We start from the raw sequence: 16,186 nt of genomic DNA, 5'->3' as shown, positions 1-16,186 counted from the left end.
ACTTGGACAAGATATCTTCAGGCGTTTCGCAACTGCGCAAAAGCTCGTATCGAGCTTTATTTCGCTATGTAGAACGCTAAAGGTCGACGTCACCATTCACCCGTCAACTCGCTTGAGTCGTGGGGTGTGATATGTACGCCGAACTTCGACTTACACGCGTATGCTTGATTACCGCGTTACGGGTGCCGCTGTGGAATGGAAATATCTCGTGATATTCTAAAGCACACGCCGTCGGAAGGGTTGGTTCGCCGAATCGAAAAACATTCGTCATCTAGGTTGTGGAATTGGTTTTCTGTCACTGGCGATTACAGAGTTACGGGAAGCGTTCCCTTCCCGATTGAAAAGTATCTCGTGGACTGTCATCAGCCACGTTAGAAATTGACGTCTGCTCCATAGTATTGGCAAAATCTTCGTTCGCGGATATTGCTGTTCTTTAATCCATAGTTGCATAATTCTCGGATTCGGCGAGATTTTACGATGAGAACGAATGTCATTTTTTTTAGGTTTTTACAACAATTAAAAATTAATGAATGAAGAATTGAACAGTATTCTGTTATTTGATCCAAATTAAAAGTTTCATTTTGCTGATGGGAAAACAGGTTTATGTAGTTTAAAACTTGCTTCTCGTTATCTAAACTTCTCTAATAACAGCGTTGGTATATTCTTCACGTGAACATTATGCACACTTCAGGATCCCTACCTTTTAGCGGTAATGAAAATTGAGGTGCTCATACTTAAAAATCGACGCTCTGGTTTTCCGACGTGGGAGTGTAACGTCGGGTATATTATAACTATACGTATACATACCGCTACAACGTATGTACGAACAGTGAAATGGATTTCCGCTCCATATACCTACTCGAGTGATTCAAGTGAGTTTTGCGAGTAAAGTGGCGAACGCTGGCTCGCGAGTGGTGGAAATCGTCAGTCGTCTTATTCTGGATTCCATTCGCTATCCAAATCCGAGAAGCAGCGGAGTCGGTGCTATGAGAAGTCGTGTGCTACATACAAAACTGTATCCTTCCGAAGAGGGAAAAGCAAAAAAATAAATCAATTTCTTCAAGTTAAATCTGACATTTGAATATTCAATAATTCACCAATGAAGTTTACGTGAATTAGATGGAGAAGCAAGTTCACTTCAAAGTTAGCAGTCATTTGGCCTTTCAAACTTTTGATTGCGTTTGATTCGAGAACCTTCTCGAATCGACCTATTCGCTATCTTATGTTTGTTGAGTAAATGTAACTTTGCCCTGTACTCTTATGTTAATTACTCGCCTCCTATTCGCCTACCGCAATTATTATTAATGTCGTACAAACATTTCCCCGCAGGAGAATATAGTAGTAGGTAATGATTAATATTTAATATATTTATTTCTAACAGCTGGGGTTGAATTATCGTATAGTAGAATCGTGGGATAGTAAGTGGTAGCGAGCATATTTGAGTAGAAAAATAGAATGTTCTTTATTTCATTCAGTTTACAATAATTCGATGAAATTTCAAAAGTTTACATAATTATTTTGTTTTAAATTCCGATTAGACGGATAATTGTTTGGGGGACATGAGAGTGTACCTTTCACCACTTCTTGTGGATGGGGTAGGACGAGTATCCGGAACCCAGAGATCCATAGGATCCATGGCTGCTGATCAGTGCAGGAGATCCCAACGAAGACCTGATGGGGAGTCCCGAGAGTCCTGCCAATGAGCTTTGTCCGAGTACCGAGTTGTATCCGAGTCCGGAGTTGTATCCGAGTCCGGAGTTGTAGCCGAGTCCGGAGTTGTATCCGAGTCCGGAGTTGTATCCAAGTCCCGAGTTGTACAATGATCCAATTCCGCTGTTAACCGAAACGGGTACGGGGATCGGTTGGGGTACGCGAACTTCGACGGGATGGGGAACGGGGACGGGGTACGGGCGGTCCACCTGAACTGGGATGTGACGGGTGACCTCTACGGGGACGGGGTGGGATACGGGGACTGGGTATGGTCGGTCCACGTGGACTGGAACCGGGTGAGCGACGGGTACGGCACGGGTCACTTCGACTGGAACAGGCTGAGCTACCGGAACGGGGACCGCGACTTCACGGTTCACGGTGACGCCAGTGACTCGCTGGTTTAGCCCCGAACCAAGAAGAGCAGCGTTGTTCAAACCGGAGTATGCGTTGCTGTAGGCGCCGCCGACGGGAAGACCGAGACCAGAATTTAGAGATCCTAGGCCGTTGTATCCAAGACCGGACGAATAAGGGGAGACGAGACCGGAGCCAAGGGTGGAGTAGCTGGAGATCCCGGATCCCAAGGTGCTCAAACCGAGACCGCTGCTGCTCAAACCGAGACCGCTGCTGCCCAAACCGAGACCGCTGCCCAAGATTCCACGTTTCTCCGGGTTCTTCTTACCCTCCGCTGGCTTGTTGGTGTCGGCAGCGATGGCGGACACGGCCAAAAGGCAAACCTATTAATCAGAAAAAATCACTTTGTTATGCACCGAACACTTGCGGGACGATTAAAACTTTCAAGCGGTATTCGACCGCACAGTTCTTGAAGACGAAATTCAGTTATTGAAATTCGCCACTGGATGGTTACTTACTAGGAAGCACTTCATGTTGTAGATTTGGATTGTGACTTGAGTGTGCTCTTCTTCGGTCAGCTCGCGGTTTTTATATGAAATCTGGACGCTGGATTTGGATGTATCTAACACTTTCACTGGACTCAGAACACGCCCTTCGCGGAGTCCACGTGGTGGAACAATCTAATCGATGCTTCTGTGATGTAACGCCCGCGGATCATTGACAATTTTTGGTCGTTGATTGAGAAATAATTTATTCCGAGACTCGATCCGATGATTCTCAAAGTCTTGGAACATCGCTAAAAGTTTGATCTGCGAGGATCCGTATCTAATGGGTCAGTGATGTCGACTCGTTTGGAAAAAACCAACAGTGATATCGATCATTGTTCTTCAACGAGCTTTGAAATGAATTATCAATTCAAAGTTTTCGTTGTCGCAGGTGAGGTTGAAATATCGTTGAGATTTATCCCTTAACGCGCGGTTCTGCTTTTGCTTTTAGCTTTTCTTGTTTCCTCCTCGTGCTTTCCTGTTAAGTCTTACGGAGAAATTCTCGGTCGATGAAGAAGAAGGAAATGTCGAGCGGATGAAACATGATAATAGCTTTGAATTTTCACTCGTCCCGAAATAAAAATAGTACCTGAACTTTCGGCTGTGGAGAATATTTTATAAACATCTTTACCATGTCTTTTTAAAATTGGTAAGCCTGATTTCAGGAGAAAAGACATTTTCAGAATTTTTTTTACTCTCTAAAAAATTAGGAGATAAATACTTCAGACGGTTCTTAAATTGGAAGTAATAGAACGTGATTCGCGTAACTTTATCTTTTTCCTCTCCCATTTCGTAAAGGCTAAACGGATGCCAGTAGGTGTGCGAGGCTAAGTTAAATTTGTGGCCGCTCCGCTCTTGAAAACACCTGAGAAATTTTAAACACTTGGAAGACTTTAGTGGAACCAGCTAATAAAGTCCTGACTCCAAATCGATGTAACTAAATAATTGATGAAAACAGCTCGAAAAATTACCAGAGGGTTCATATGAAATATTCAACCAAGTTAAACGGTACTTTCTTGATATGTTACGGAATAATATATCATCCGATGTGGCAACTGTTCATCTCCTAATCGTTCGAGAATATACGGAAAATCGTCTACTCGCAAGTGTCACGCAACTTACTTTCAATAGAAAACCAGTTATTTGAAAAAAAAAAATTTTTTTTTTTTATTATTATTTTTTTTTACGACATGGAAATGATCTGAACCACCAGCTGAAAGTTCGAACCGCACATCAGAATAACAGATTTTATGGTAATGAAGATGAAAGTGGATATATGTCGCATACCTACTTTTTGATACTCTTGCCAATTTTTCGTCCATTTTACGAGTTTTGTCTGTAATACTAATTGAGAGCGTGCGGTATAATCTTAAAAAATTAGAAGCGAGTGATTTGCGATAATTGAGAATTGCACGTTTATTAGCAATTTTATCCAAACTTTTGGCCAGCGGTATATTCGAATATATTACCGGACGTTATTTTGCCTTCGATTTCGAAATTCTGAGTCATCGTCACATAAAATGGAATGATTATATCTTAGGAATAATTATTCGACACGTCGCGCGTCGGGTTTGGCTAGAAAATACTATCTAATCACGAATCGAGTCTCTCATTTTTCTCACGCAACGTACGTTATACAAATTGGGCCGATGTAATTCGTGATGCAATATTCGGCACCTGCTAAAATAGGTTACACAAAGCCCATGTGAATTCTGCAATTGGGTAAAAATTTCTGCTCCAAGAATTCGGCAGTTCAGGAGGAGAAGATTTTTTGATGAAAATCATATTTATTTTCCTTCATCCGCTGGTTGATTTTTTTTTTCTTTTGCTATCGCGTCCTTTTTATTATTTCATTCAAGTTTCACGTGACTAGTTATTTCAGTTTTCTCAAGTGCGCGGGATTCGGCTAATCGCCACTGATGGATGATAGAGGTGTGCAGGTAACATGGAAAATTACCATAACTCATCAGTTGAAATCGCGAAGCGAAAGTCTGTTCTCCCTTTTGATCTTTGAAGGATGCTAATATCTCACTCGATTCGTAACACCAGATTAAACGTCTTTTTCGCACAGGTCGGTGTTTAATGTTAATTTATTGACGAATTCTCAAGGGCAGTATCTGTCCATGCTTTTTTCCAAAACACGTGGAGTTTCAAAGAAATTCTCAAATCCTCACGAAAAATCATAAATTTTCAATCACCCTTTCCCTCGGCAATTTTGCCGAAGGTGAGCAAACCATCGAGATAATATGAAACTTGGCCGAGAGAATTCGTTGACAGCTCCGCCAAGTTTGATCATATAACAACTCGAGTCATAACTAGTTTTTGTGAACGAACGTTTAGTAATTCAAAAACGAAGTCGTGGAGAATTAATTCGATCACTTACAATTATACGGTAATCAGGTAAATAATTGCAACAAAGAGAAAAAAGAAAAATTCTCCGAGCTATTGAGAAAATGTGAAGCTCAACCCACATGATGAGAATAATGTAATGAGGAGCGCTTGTTGCCATCCAATTAGATATGGTAATCGTGTGGCGTCGACGCAACGCGACGTCGGAATCGCTCCGCCTCTTCGTACTTTTTTGAAAGGTGTTTGTGAGAAAGATAGAGGATGAGAATGATATAGGTTTCCGGTTAAGAGGGCCTTAAAAGTTTCGCACAAGACGGGCCGGGGCTTAGTCCGTGGATCGATTCGCGACCGTCGACTGTTCAAACTTTTTCAAATCCTCCACATCTGGGTCTCCTTTGCCGCCCGTATCTTTTCTTTTTGACGTTGATACGTCCGAGGATATTCATTTCTGCTAATCTATCGGAAAACGGGTAGGGAAAATTATGGGGTTCGAGGAAGCGAATATCCAATTTCATTTGCAGATTGAAAAAAATTTGCGAACACGGCCGTCAGAAATTTCACGAGGAATGTCTCGCTGTATTTCACGTTAGTTTTTCGCGTGCGTTCATTTCGTCGAACGCTCTCGCCTGTTCGGGATTCCTGGGATAACTCCGGTGTACCCACGGCACTACGCGAAAAGCGAATAACTCGAGAGCTAGGTCGGCTTGTAACGCGGAGGAAATTTCGGGGTTGAAGCACCCGCGAAATCGACGGGTAAAAAAAACTGGTCGCCAGCGAAAGCAAATATTAATAATACGACCGCGGTCTTGGAAACGATGACTTTATTACCGGTGCGCGGGTTGCGTGGGTAGGTACGTCGTTTAGCGATGTTGGGTGGTAAAACGGTGTACCATTATTCTCGGTACCCGTCAAAGTGTGAAGTTTCTTCAGCGTTTGAGCGTTGAATATTTTATTACTATGTGCCCCCGTGAAGAACAAACAGAGAACGAAGGACAGTACGTATAAACGCAAATATTGGAACGGAGACTTAATACTCGGGTTGCCAAGCAACAAATCCTCGCATTCCGTGTATGAAATTGTACGAATATTCAACCGAGAGATAGATATCCGCACATCCGTATTTGCGGTATTGTTATAGCTAATCATCGTCCGGAGATCGTATCAGCTGTTGATGTACACGAGTTAAGTACACTCCGGTCGAGTACCACCAATGGTACCGCCGCGTACGTTTAATGAGAATTATCACAGTTCGACAATAAGATAAGGGGCGAACAACGAGGCTCACGAACGATACGGAGAACCACGAGACACGTCGAGATATTCGCGGATCTCACTTATTTTCTTACTCCATGGGAAATAGAGTCGATAACTTTGATCCACACGAGAAACGTGCTTCCGTTTCGATCGGGCCGGTCACCCTACGTCCGAATCGCTCCCGACATTCGAACCCATAAGAGCCAAATGTATCGGACGGTAAAAATGCCTTTGTCGATCCCCACCAATGTTTGACTTTTCATGTGAAGATTCATTCGCTGGAAAGATCGCAGTCGCGTGAATGCTGGGCATTTCACAGGAGTGGCTGAATTATATCACAATATCATCAAGTAGCCGTCGATACGGAGACGCAGGGTTGCGTTGAGAAAACGATCGTATCGTTATTACGATCAGCTGTATAATTCGGTGAATTATTCGGAGGTACTCGATTAAGCGAGAGTCAAAGTTTACGGGCAGAGACCTGAAGATAATCACCACGTTGCAGTTGTATCGTCGTCAATCAGATGGGAAAGTATAGGTACGCCATTCGGTACGGGATGTGAAGTTTTCCCCGCGAAATCCACGCAGCCGGATCCCGAATGACATAACGCGTCGTCCGAAGCATCCGAGAAAATCATGGGATCGCGTCACATGTCGTGTGATCCGTGCGAACGACAAAATTTCAAAATCGCCGTCACGACTCGACTGGTGAAAGTTGGAGGAATAGATTCTTTCCTCTATGGCTTTCCCATCTCTAACGGTCCAACTCTTCGCTCTGCTCTGGTCAGCGACGAACGACCGTCGGCTAACGCACGGATGGCCCTCTAATGGGAAGAATTATTTAGCACCGGTTAGATTGGTATATTTGCATATCGATCGCCGGAGCAGTCCATGGCATCTGCGGAAATTGGTCGGTATGAAAAACCTCGCACAAACATTAAATTCCATGATTTATTTGACGTTCGTGTTAGCGGGCGTATTCTTACGCGCGCACTCCCGATCTAAAAATTATGCAGAACTTGCATCGAACTGACGTGACGAACCTGAGCGAAAGTGAACGCCGAAGTGCACTTCGTTCGTCGTCATCGACTCGATTCCACTCCGTTTTGTGTGTAAAAGGACTCGGTACTCGCGACCTGATTTAAAATGCTAATCGAAGTACCGAGGCTTTTTTTTTTTTTTGACATTAAAAATATAAACTTGGCAGTAAGCGGTGGGTAAGTTACTTGCCGTTGTTACGGTTTACTTGCAACCTCCATGCCCGTAAGACTCTTCCTCTTTTTGTAATCTCATTCTATGACGACACAAACGAACGGAGGAAGCCCGATCGAATGCGTGTGCGTCTTTCAGTGACTGAAACACCGAAGAAAATACTCTTATACGCGTACATTCGAGACGCTAGATGTGCATCGGGTAAGTTACCGTAGTGGAGATGCGAGTACAGTTCTGTCGACGTGTAATTTTGAAATTGAAACCACAGCGATGTTTCGGTTCATTGAAAATTCTGAACGGTAACTTTTGCATTTGACAGTTTGTTCAGATGCCTGCTCTGCTTGAAACGCCGTGAGGGCTCGACTCACCTATGCGCGAGTGGAAGTCGTTGCTGCTTTTGATGAATTCCGTAAATCTTTTTTTTTATTTCATTTAGTTAGAACCAGATATGCTCCGCGTTCTTATATGTTGTCCGAGTAACTTTGCGACGTGGAATTTCCTAAAGATTTATCAAAGATCTCTGAATATTTTTATCTTCGTTGAAGAGCTGAAAGCACGGCGGTAAGACTAATCGACCTGATCTTTCAAATGGAAGGATATTCGATGCATGTAGGTGGCTTTTAGAACGTCAAGAAACAGGGAGGGATGGGAGGGGGGAAAAGAATCATTTTGGCAAAGTTCCACGTTGTCCTACTGTTTACCTGACAAAGATAAATTCTCGTGAATGTGTACCTGGAACGTATATAAATGTATTTCTCAATGTTCCACGGAGACCCCATCTCCACATCATCTAGAATCCGACGAGATCTTAGATTATTTCGATTCGCCCGAACGCGCTGAGGTTTGGCGGCTTCTGCGACGCGACGCGAACTTTGTTTCGGCGGAATATTTAATCCCGAACGGTTCCAGGCGTAAGTGGCAAGGTTCGACGCGTACGAGGTTGGTGTATCCGAGTGACGAGTAAATTTCAAGTAACCGAACGAACTACCAGCGATATCGATTCCCACGTACATCGCCAACCGATCGGTTTACTTGCGACGGAAAATTCATGGTCTGGAAGTAACGTGAATCAGCCGGTTCTCCGAGCTTTGAAGTGAGCTTCGAACGCTCTGTGCGTTGGAACGAAACTTAGCGGCCCGGTAGGACCGGAAGTAACGAAACGGAAGAGATCCCAACTACGATGGACCTACGGAAGTGATTTGAAATTTTGGTTCACGCGGCGGTGTGACGATCAAAGATATCTTCGCCCTCGGCGTATCGGCGGGGCCTGTATGTTTCTGGCGAACGGAAGCACGGGGAGGAAAAAGTTTTTCTTCGGATTTTCGGTGCTCCCGATGCTTGCGCGGGACCGGCTTCACCCCTTTTACGACCTTCGGGACCTTTATAGCGCTATATCGTCACACCTCGCATTAAATTACCAAGTTTCTGCAACTCCTGGAATCTTCCCGGCAACTTTTTATCTCAGCACGCCTCTTGGTCGCAGAGCCTTTCACCGGGAAGCGTACGGAGTTTTTCCTCAATTCACCATTTGTATTAATATATTCACATTTATCTCGCGACAATTTTGACTATCGTTAACGTTCTTCCGTCCCCATTATGAATTGTCATTTTTTTCATCCCCGTCCACTAAAATCCCAACTCGACAGCGTTTCTGAATGCACTTAAGATTCTCGGCAGACCGTCCGAGTGATATTTCAAGATTATTATTATTTTTTATTTTTTAATACCTTATTATTCGCATTCCGAGGTATGAAAAAACCCGAGCTTAGAGACCCGCAGAAAAAGAAAAGGCGCTAAATCAAGCACTCATATTTCTACCGACGACACGAGAAGGGTTTCAAGTAGTGCCTTCCACGGGAAAAGGTCGACTCCCCCGTGATCGATATACCGTTTTCACGCTACTTGCGGTGTTCTCGTTTTCACTTGGACGCTGGTCCAGATTCCGGGAGACCGGAAGTGGCTTTTCCTGGTCATTCTCGAATTAGAAACAATCGAAATGCGCACCGATTAAATAAATATTCCCCGAAAATTTTCCAACAAGAACCACGTGGGGTGAAAATTTGGTTCGAAAAGAGAAATTTTTCCGAAGCACGTTAACGGTCGACTCCGAAGTTAATACATACATGCGTTAAAAATTACAAAGTCCGGGTTCATTAACGCGACCCGCCGAATTAGATTTCGAGATAATTTTCTCCCAACTACCGTGCGAATCGAGCGATCGCCCGTATCGATGTGAAACTGGCGTTTTACCAAGTGTTCGGTTATTACTTGGAGGAATTTTAATTCAACCGGTTGACCTTAGCGGGCGAGTCCTGTGACGTTAAAATCGAGGAGTACATTCGCGAGTGCGGATACTATCGTTGTTGCAACGTACACTCATCCGTGTAGTTATAAATGCGCACGTGTACGTCGTTCCCGAGGGACCCTGCGCTCACTTTTACGACGGAAAAAGAAAATGGGAAGCTCAGCTGATATCCGGGCCGGGAAGCGAACGGAATATGTATCCATATTCGGTGAAATACGAGGCTGCTGCATGCACGTACAGATACCGGATCACCGAATAAACATATACCTACCTGGGTACAATATTGGTATAGCTACGAACCCAGGTACCGCTGATTTCCCGTGCCATGCGCCGCGATATTCCGCTCCGAATCTGTTGCGAAATTTGCCGACTCCGTTACTGATAAGTACCTACCTGTGCAAAGGAACCAACAGTCCGTGCTTTAACGCTATCACTAATGCGGCATGTATTTCAGAAATACGGAAATACCTTCGCTTCTGAAATTTCCCCAGTTTTATCGACAGGAGTCGCAGAGGTCTGAGGCGCGCTTGTTGGAACAGCTGCTCCCGTCTCGAAATTTACTCTGGGAATAGGTTCGTCATGTTTTTGTATCGATAACGCCTTCGAATCGCTCCATGTAACGAGTTTCCGGAAACGATCAGTAAACGCAGTTTCGCTGACCTGACTGACCTCAGCACTGTTTTTGTTGTTGTTTTTTTGGGGATAAATCAACCGGTGAATTATCGCAGCTAAAAGACACCCGAAAATCGATGAAAGCTTTAAATTTGGTACGCTCGCTGGATTCATCCGGAAATGGAGCCTTCGGTAAGAATGGAGGGTGCGCTTTGACCGATCCGGAACAAGTTATGCGAGATAAAAAGAAAAAAGGTTCGAGCCCTCGATATTCCGGAAATGTTATTGAATTGCGGTTCTGTCCGGGCGGCCAAGAATCTCGTACAGATGTTACCGCAACGGTCGCCAAATGTCTCGCATTTCGTAATGCACTACTTGCGGCTCTCGCGGAGAGAGTATGTTTACATTGTGCTTGACGCAAGAGTTCATTTCCATTATTTATTTTCGGCGGAAATGTTTCTTTTCATTCACCTCGAAGCGCTTTCGGATAAATCGCGTCGGGGAAGTTTCGAGAGGAATTAGTCGATGGAGATCGCCAACCCCCAGAGCTATTAGAAGATTCTTATACTTTCGCCTAATGACGGGATGTTTTTTACACGTGCCAAGGTACTATATATACATCTCCGCGGGATACACGGAGCGTACTCTAGCAAAGTTTCCTCGCGTTTTACGAGGACATCCGGGTCATAAAAAGTCACCAGGTTGTCGTCGTAGTGGTCCAGCCGAGCAGACCTAATACCACGTCGATTCCATGCCGCAAAGTTCCCTCGAAAATGACGTTTACGACCAAATTTGGGCACGGATGAAAAAATTCGCCATCAAAAAAACTGCCTACCGGAAGATTAAAATTTGGCATATCTCGTTATTATTTTTCTCTACAGATTCCCGTTAGATAAATCTATCCACTTCGTTATCTCCGTACATCCGAGCGCGTCGATAAACTTTTTTATTTTACGATGAAATTTAAGGATGACAGGAGCCATGGTATGAATATGATATGAACAAAGAGTTGATTCTCTTTCGAAACAACAAAATCCTATCGTTTCAAAATGAATTTCCGATTGATTCTCTGAAAATGTCAGATACAATATCTCGTCACGTGAAATCTAGATACGTGATGGCCGATTTCAATTAGAGAAGTTTATTGTTAGTTTGCGATAATGTAGAGTACATTTCCATGTGGTAAAAATGATGAAAAATCGACACCGTTCATCCGAGTTCAACGTATCTTCTTCATCGTACCGAAATCGAACTCCGCCGTTTAATGAGAAATTTCGAAAATTCAACGGATAATTTAAGGTCCATAGTTTTTTGAATTCGGTGAAAAAAAAAAAAAAACAAATGGTATTTCATGACAGCGATAAATCTTGAAAAAACCGATTTGCATCATTGAATTTCAGTCGACAACATCGAGAAGCTCTTTCTCCGTCGCATGTGGCCGCTTCTGCGCTTTGACCGCTTTGAACGCCGTTCGCCACAGTTTTTTGCTCTACCCGGTAGAGACAAAGGTTTCACACTGCTTTTCCAACGCTAATTTTCACAGAATTTAAAAACTTCGAATACCGCAGCGGTTAAAGTTTTTCCCTCGCAGAAACTCACCCGCCATTTATTATGATCTGGATATAATTTTATTGTTCCCTTTTTTTTTTCATTTCGGTATTTCCCCCCCTCATCGCTCGCCGCCCTTTCCTCCGTTCGTTCCTTTCAGCGCTCGAATGCAACGCACAGCCTATCTGGTCACGTAAGTGTTATCTTCGCGCTGTTGGCGTCCCTCCGCGACGGTGAAACGACCGGGACGTGCGTCGATTCGCGAACATCCACGTGGGCTCTGTGGTCCAGCGAAGTTTTCCTCGCCAGTTTCTCTACCCCGACAGTATACATTTTTACGTACGGACAGTCTGACGCATACTCTACCGCGTGTCACCACCGCTGAAAAGATTTCAGAAGTCGCCGTTTATCTTACGAAGAATAAATTCACGGTAATGTTATAAATCACGCCGATCGATTATTGGTACAATTTTTACGCTTATCGCTGCCGATCTCCGTTTTTTTTCTTTTTTTTTCTCTCTTTTTAGATCAAAAACTGGTTGTCGCTTTCATGAATTTATTTATCCATGATATTAACATACGCGCTTCGGCAGGTATCCGATTCATCTGTAATAGATGAGCGCATTTCGGAGCTGCGGTAATTCTACATGCCATAATTGTACCGGTATTAATGCTTAAGAAGTTTCACGCGATGCGCATGTTGCGTTTCAAATTTTCGATCTCATAAATATTACATAAGCACGACGGCGGCGGTGTGACCGTACAGATCGAGGTACGGATGACATAAGCTCAATCGACCGGCTGACTCTCGAGGGAATAATTTTAATCGAGAATAGCCGTTACTATTGGGATGTAATCGTAATTGTAGACGTCAGTAGCAATGCACGGTGGTACCCTTACCCCGTGTTCTTTAAATTAATTTAATACCGATAATGTGACTCTCAATGAATGTCATTCACAGTGCACGCAGTTTTTGTTGTGTAACTTGAACCACGTGAGCCCGTGCTTTGTCGAATAGCAATACAATAAGACGGCATCGGAGCACGTCCAATTGACGCAGGTATCGTACTCAAGGGGTTACATGAGTTTACTCCACACGAAAATAGCGTATTTTCAACAATTTTTTTTTTTTTTTTTTTTTGTATAAGAAATAAAGTTTTCCATTCAATGTTGACTTTTCCAAAAAAAGTGTTTCCGCGTTGACAGTAGAATTTATGACAGGATCATCGGAAATAAAAAACTCAAATTGAGTTGGTTGATACCTAAAACTAGAATTTGGACGAGGGAAAAAGAAAGTTTCCATATTTCAAGTTTGGATTGACGATAAGACAAAGGAGAAAATTTTTTCTTTCAACTTACACAGAATCGTCGATTCCAGGCCCATCGACTTAAAATTTGGAGACAATATTCTATACGTGTCGCAGAAGTTAATGAGACGGAAAAGAAAAATTTTCGACTTTTTGAAGCTCCCAAACCCTCGTAACCCCTTAAATTTATATTATTACAGTAAAAAAAAAGCCGTTTGATTGCACGTTCAACGCGTCCACCGCAGCCGGCGATATGCAGCATAAAGTTTTCCGGACAATACTCTATTTCACTCGTGGTAAACATGTCGTAAACGATTTAGTTAGGCAACGAGCAAAATTTATTTCGAGGCTGACTCGTCTTCCTATGATTTTTTTCTTTTTTTTTAGCTATCGCACGGCATAGCCGACGATGGATGCGTCGAAACTGGTTATAGTTGATAAAGAAAAGCACGTGTGCTTCCGCCGTGCACTACGTCAAATAGATTCCACCTTCTTCTCTCTAATCAACAGGTTGCCGTCAATAAATTATACATTTTTTGTGCGTTCGTCTGTTTATTTATTTAATTCTCTCACGTTTCCCAGGTCGTCAGACTTTTTCTCCGCTCGGAATGATTTCTGATTTACGGTAGGCAGAATCGATTACGAATCGTTGTTTAAAAATAAAATCATTTCGAGCTTTCGAGTATACCAGACCTGGTTAGCCACGCCGCGGTTTTCAAATATTTTAAGACCGCTACTATTATTAGGATTTAGCGTAGAAAAGATTTATACATTTGACAAACGTTATTGCGAACTCCGTCTTCCTTGATTTACGATGACGTGCTTAAATTTTCTTCTTTTTTTCTTCTGGCGCCCCAATTTCTTTTTATTTTATCCGTTCCGAAGCTCGAGCGGCGTAGGTTTGAATCCGATGTACTCGCTACTTGTACGAATCGCGATTAATTTTCAAACTCGACGTTTGTTACAATCAGAACTGTAATTGCCGGCCTCCGAGGTGGGGAGCCAACGGGATTAACCTTGAACCAAAGAAAGTGAGATTTATTATCCAATTTGTGAGAACCTTTATGTTATGTTTCGTTTAAAAATTACGTCACCACGTGGTCGCGAAGCCCTTGCGGATGTACGTACCAAACTTTCGTTCGTTTGCTTCTATCGTTGTTATTATACGTAAGTGGCATTCGAAATCTTTTAGTTTCTTCTTTTGATTCAATTTAATTTTTTTTTTTTTTTTCTTTCATCAATAGTAAATTTTTAGAATCGCAAATTTAAAAAAAAAAAAAAAAAAACAAGTCAACTTCTTAATTTTCCACGTTTCAATCGAAACCAATTACATGTGGATCGCAACGACTGACAAGTGCAAGTTTTGGTCAGACGTAATCGAACGTTTACATTTTTCCTCTATTTGCGCACGATGAATGTCTGCGCTTATTCTTTTCATTTTCGTAGACGTAGATATAATACGTTGATCATAATAATTTGTACGCGCGGCAGCGTGTAACTGTAATTTTAAAAATAGATCGCGACTTGGCGTTTCGCCTACATACCGTCACCCGTTGGTAGACGCAGACGAGCGCTATGTCTACGATTGTCAGTTGCGCTTAAGCTTTTCATTCGATGCGTGCGAACGCGAACAATGAATTCTCGCGGCAAAAGGAAGAAGAAAGAGAAAAGAAATTGCAGCCCTTTTTACCCTCGATGTAATCCTTACGCATCGTCGTCTCTCCGTCTGCTTTTCAACATCGTCAAATTCCCGTGGTCCACGTAATATAAACAGAGTATACAGTCGCCGGGGTTTCTCCGTATACCATAACTTCTAGCGGTAGACAACATCCAACATCTGTTAACGCCACTTCTTCCTACGACCAGGTTACCTGACAGCCGCAGTAATAGAATGGAAGACCCTGAAAGCGAGCCGTTTGTTTCTTAGACGTGTAAAACCAGGTTGCCATAACGCGGAGTCTGCTCGGGAGTAACGCGGTTCCGCCGCGCCGATAATTCATACCCAGCTCGTTCTACGAGAGAAAAATGTCATTCCATGACACGGTTGACGTCAATTGAACTGAAAAATTCTCGCTCACGTACGTGTGCATATCATGTATACGTATGGGGCATTCCACGCAAACTCGTACGCCTCCGACCCGGATCATTTTTGTTTCGATATACATTTTTTTCCGACATCAGCCTTTCGTTCTTTTTGTTCGATCGAATAAGAAAAATTCCATCAACATTTTCACGTTTTACCTAAGATCCACGTTCGCCTAGGACTTGGTCTAATTGTAAGTATTCGAACGCATTGCCGCACGTCGCGTACGTCGGATCGATCAATGCGAGAGGCACTCTTAATTACGCCTATAAGCAATTAATTGACGAACGCGTTCTCGACATGTTATGTCGCAACGTTCATTTTTCTCACTCGGTTCGATTATTCAGTCGGTCCAGTTTTTGTTTCCCGATATCCGACCACTTTCCACTGAATCGCGTCGAAGTCTAGGAGCTCTATTCTTTGTGCGGTTCCTCTTTACACCGCGTGTGCGATAGAGCTTCTTCCTTTTTCTTCCGACTTTCGAAAGATTTTGCATCGGATGTGTTTTTGACGCCTGAATAGCGAAGAAGACTGGGATATCGGCGAGGAAAATTTCAACTCCGTTCGACAATGTGGAATAGATATTTTCGAATCGCCGTAATTCGCCGTTACCCAACAAGTTGCCTCGGTACCGAGGTGGACTTTGCTCGCGGTGAAGGGGGGTCATGAATCGCGTAAACATCGATACAAAGAGAGCCGGTTAACAGCGCCAATTATTCCGCTTTGTTTCGTCATCAAGAAGCTCCGGGTAACTGTCTCTCTACGTCACGTGCAGAAGGGGCGAAGGAGTCGGTTTTTAATGAACCTACGTAGGAAGGGGCATACGCCGAACATCATCCGAAATATTGTCGTACTTTATTTCCGAATATTTGTTGGCGAATCGTATTTGCTCGGGACATGACTCGGGAGA

General features: G+C 43.3%; 2 protein-coding genes across 3 annotated transcripts in view; one reads left to right on the top strand and one right to left on the bottom strand.

Moving 5' to 3' along the window:
• Positions 1-16,186, top strand: part of LOC105691578 (cAMP-specific 3',5'-cyclic phosphodiesterase) — a 290,405-nt gene that overhangs the window by 83,798 nt on the left and 190,421 nt on the right. The window contains exon 1 of one of the 2 annotated variants that reach the window (XM_048654669.1): positions 12,195-12,317. The exons of the other annotated variant lie outside the window; for it this stretch is intronic. The gene's annotated coding sequence lies outside the window, so the exon portion shown is untranslated. Of the gene's footprint in view, positions 1-12,194; positions 12,318-16,186 lie in introns of those variants that run through there. 2 annotated transcript variants of the gene reach the window in all.
• LOC105691541 lies at positions 1,438-2,714 on the bottom strand. Its single transcript, XM_012410075.2, has 2 exons — positions 2,580-2,714; positions 1,438-2,444 (listed from the first exon to the last, which is right to left on the bottom strand). Exons 1-2 carry the CDS (start codon positions 2,592-2,594, stop codon positions 1,575-1,577), a joined length of 885 nt encoding a protein of 294 aa, XP_012265498.2. The 5' UTR covers positions 2,595-2,714; the 3' UTR covers positions 1,438-1,574.

Source organism: Athalia rosae, chromosome 1, assembly GCF_917208135.1.
Source record: "Athalia rosae chromosome 1, iyAthRosa1.1, whole genome shotgun sequence".
Classification (NCBI taxonomy): Eukaryota; Metazoa; Arthropoda; class Insecta; order Hymenoptera; family Athaliidae; genus Athalia; species Athalia rosae.
This window is presented reverse-complemented; position numbering and strand designations above follow the sequence as displayed.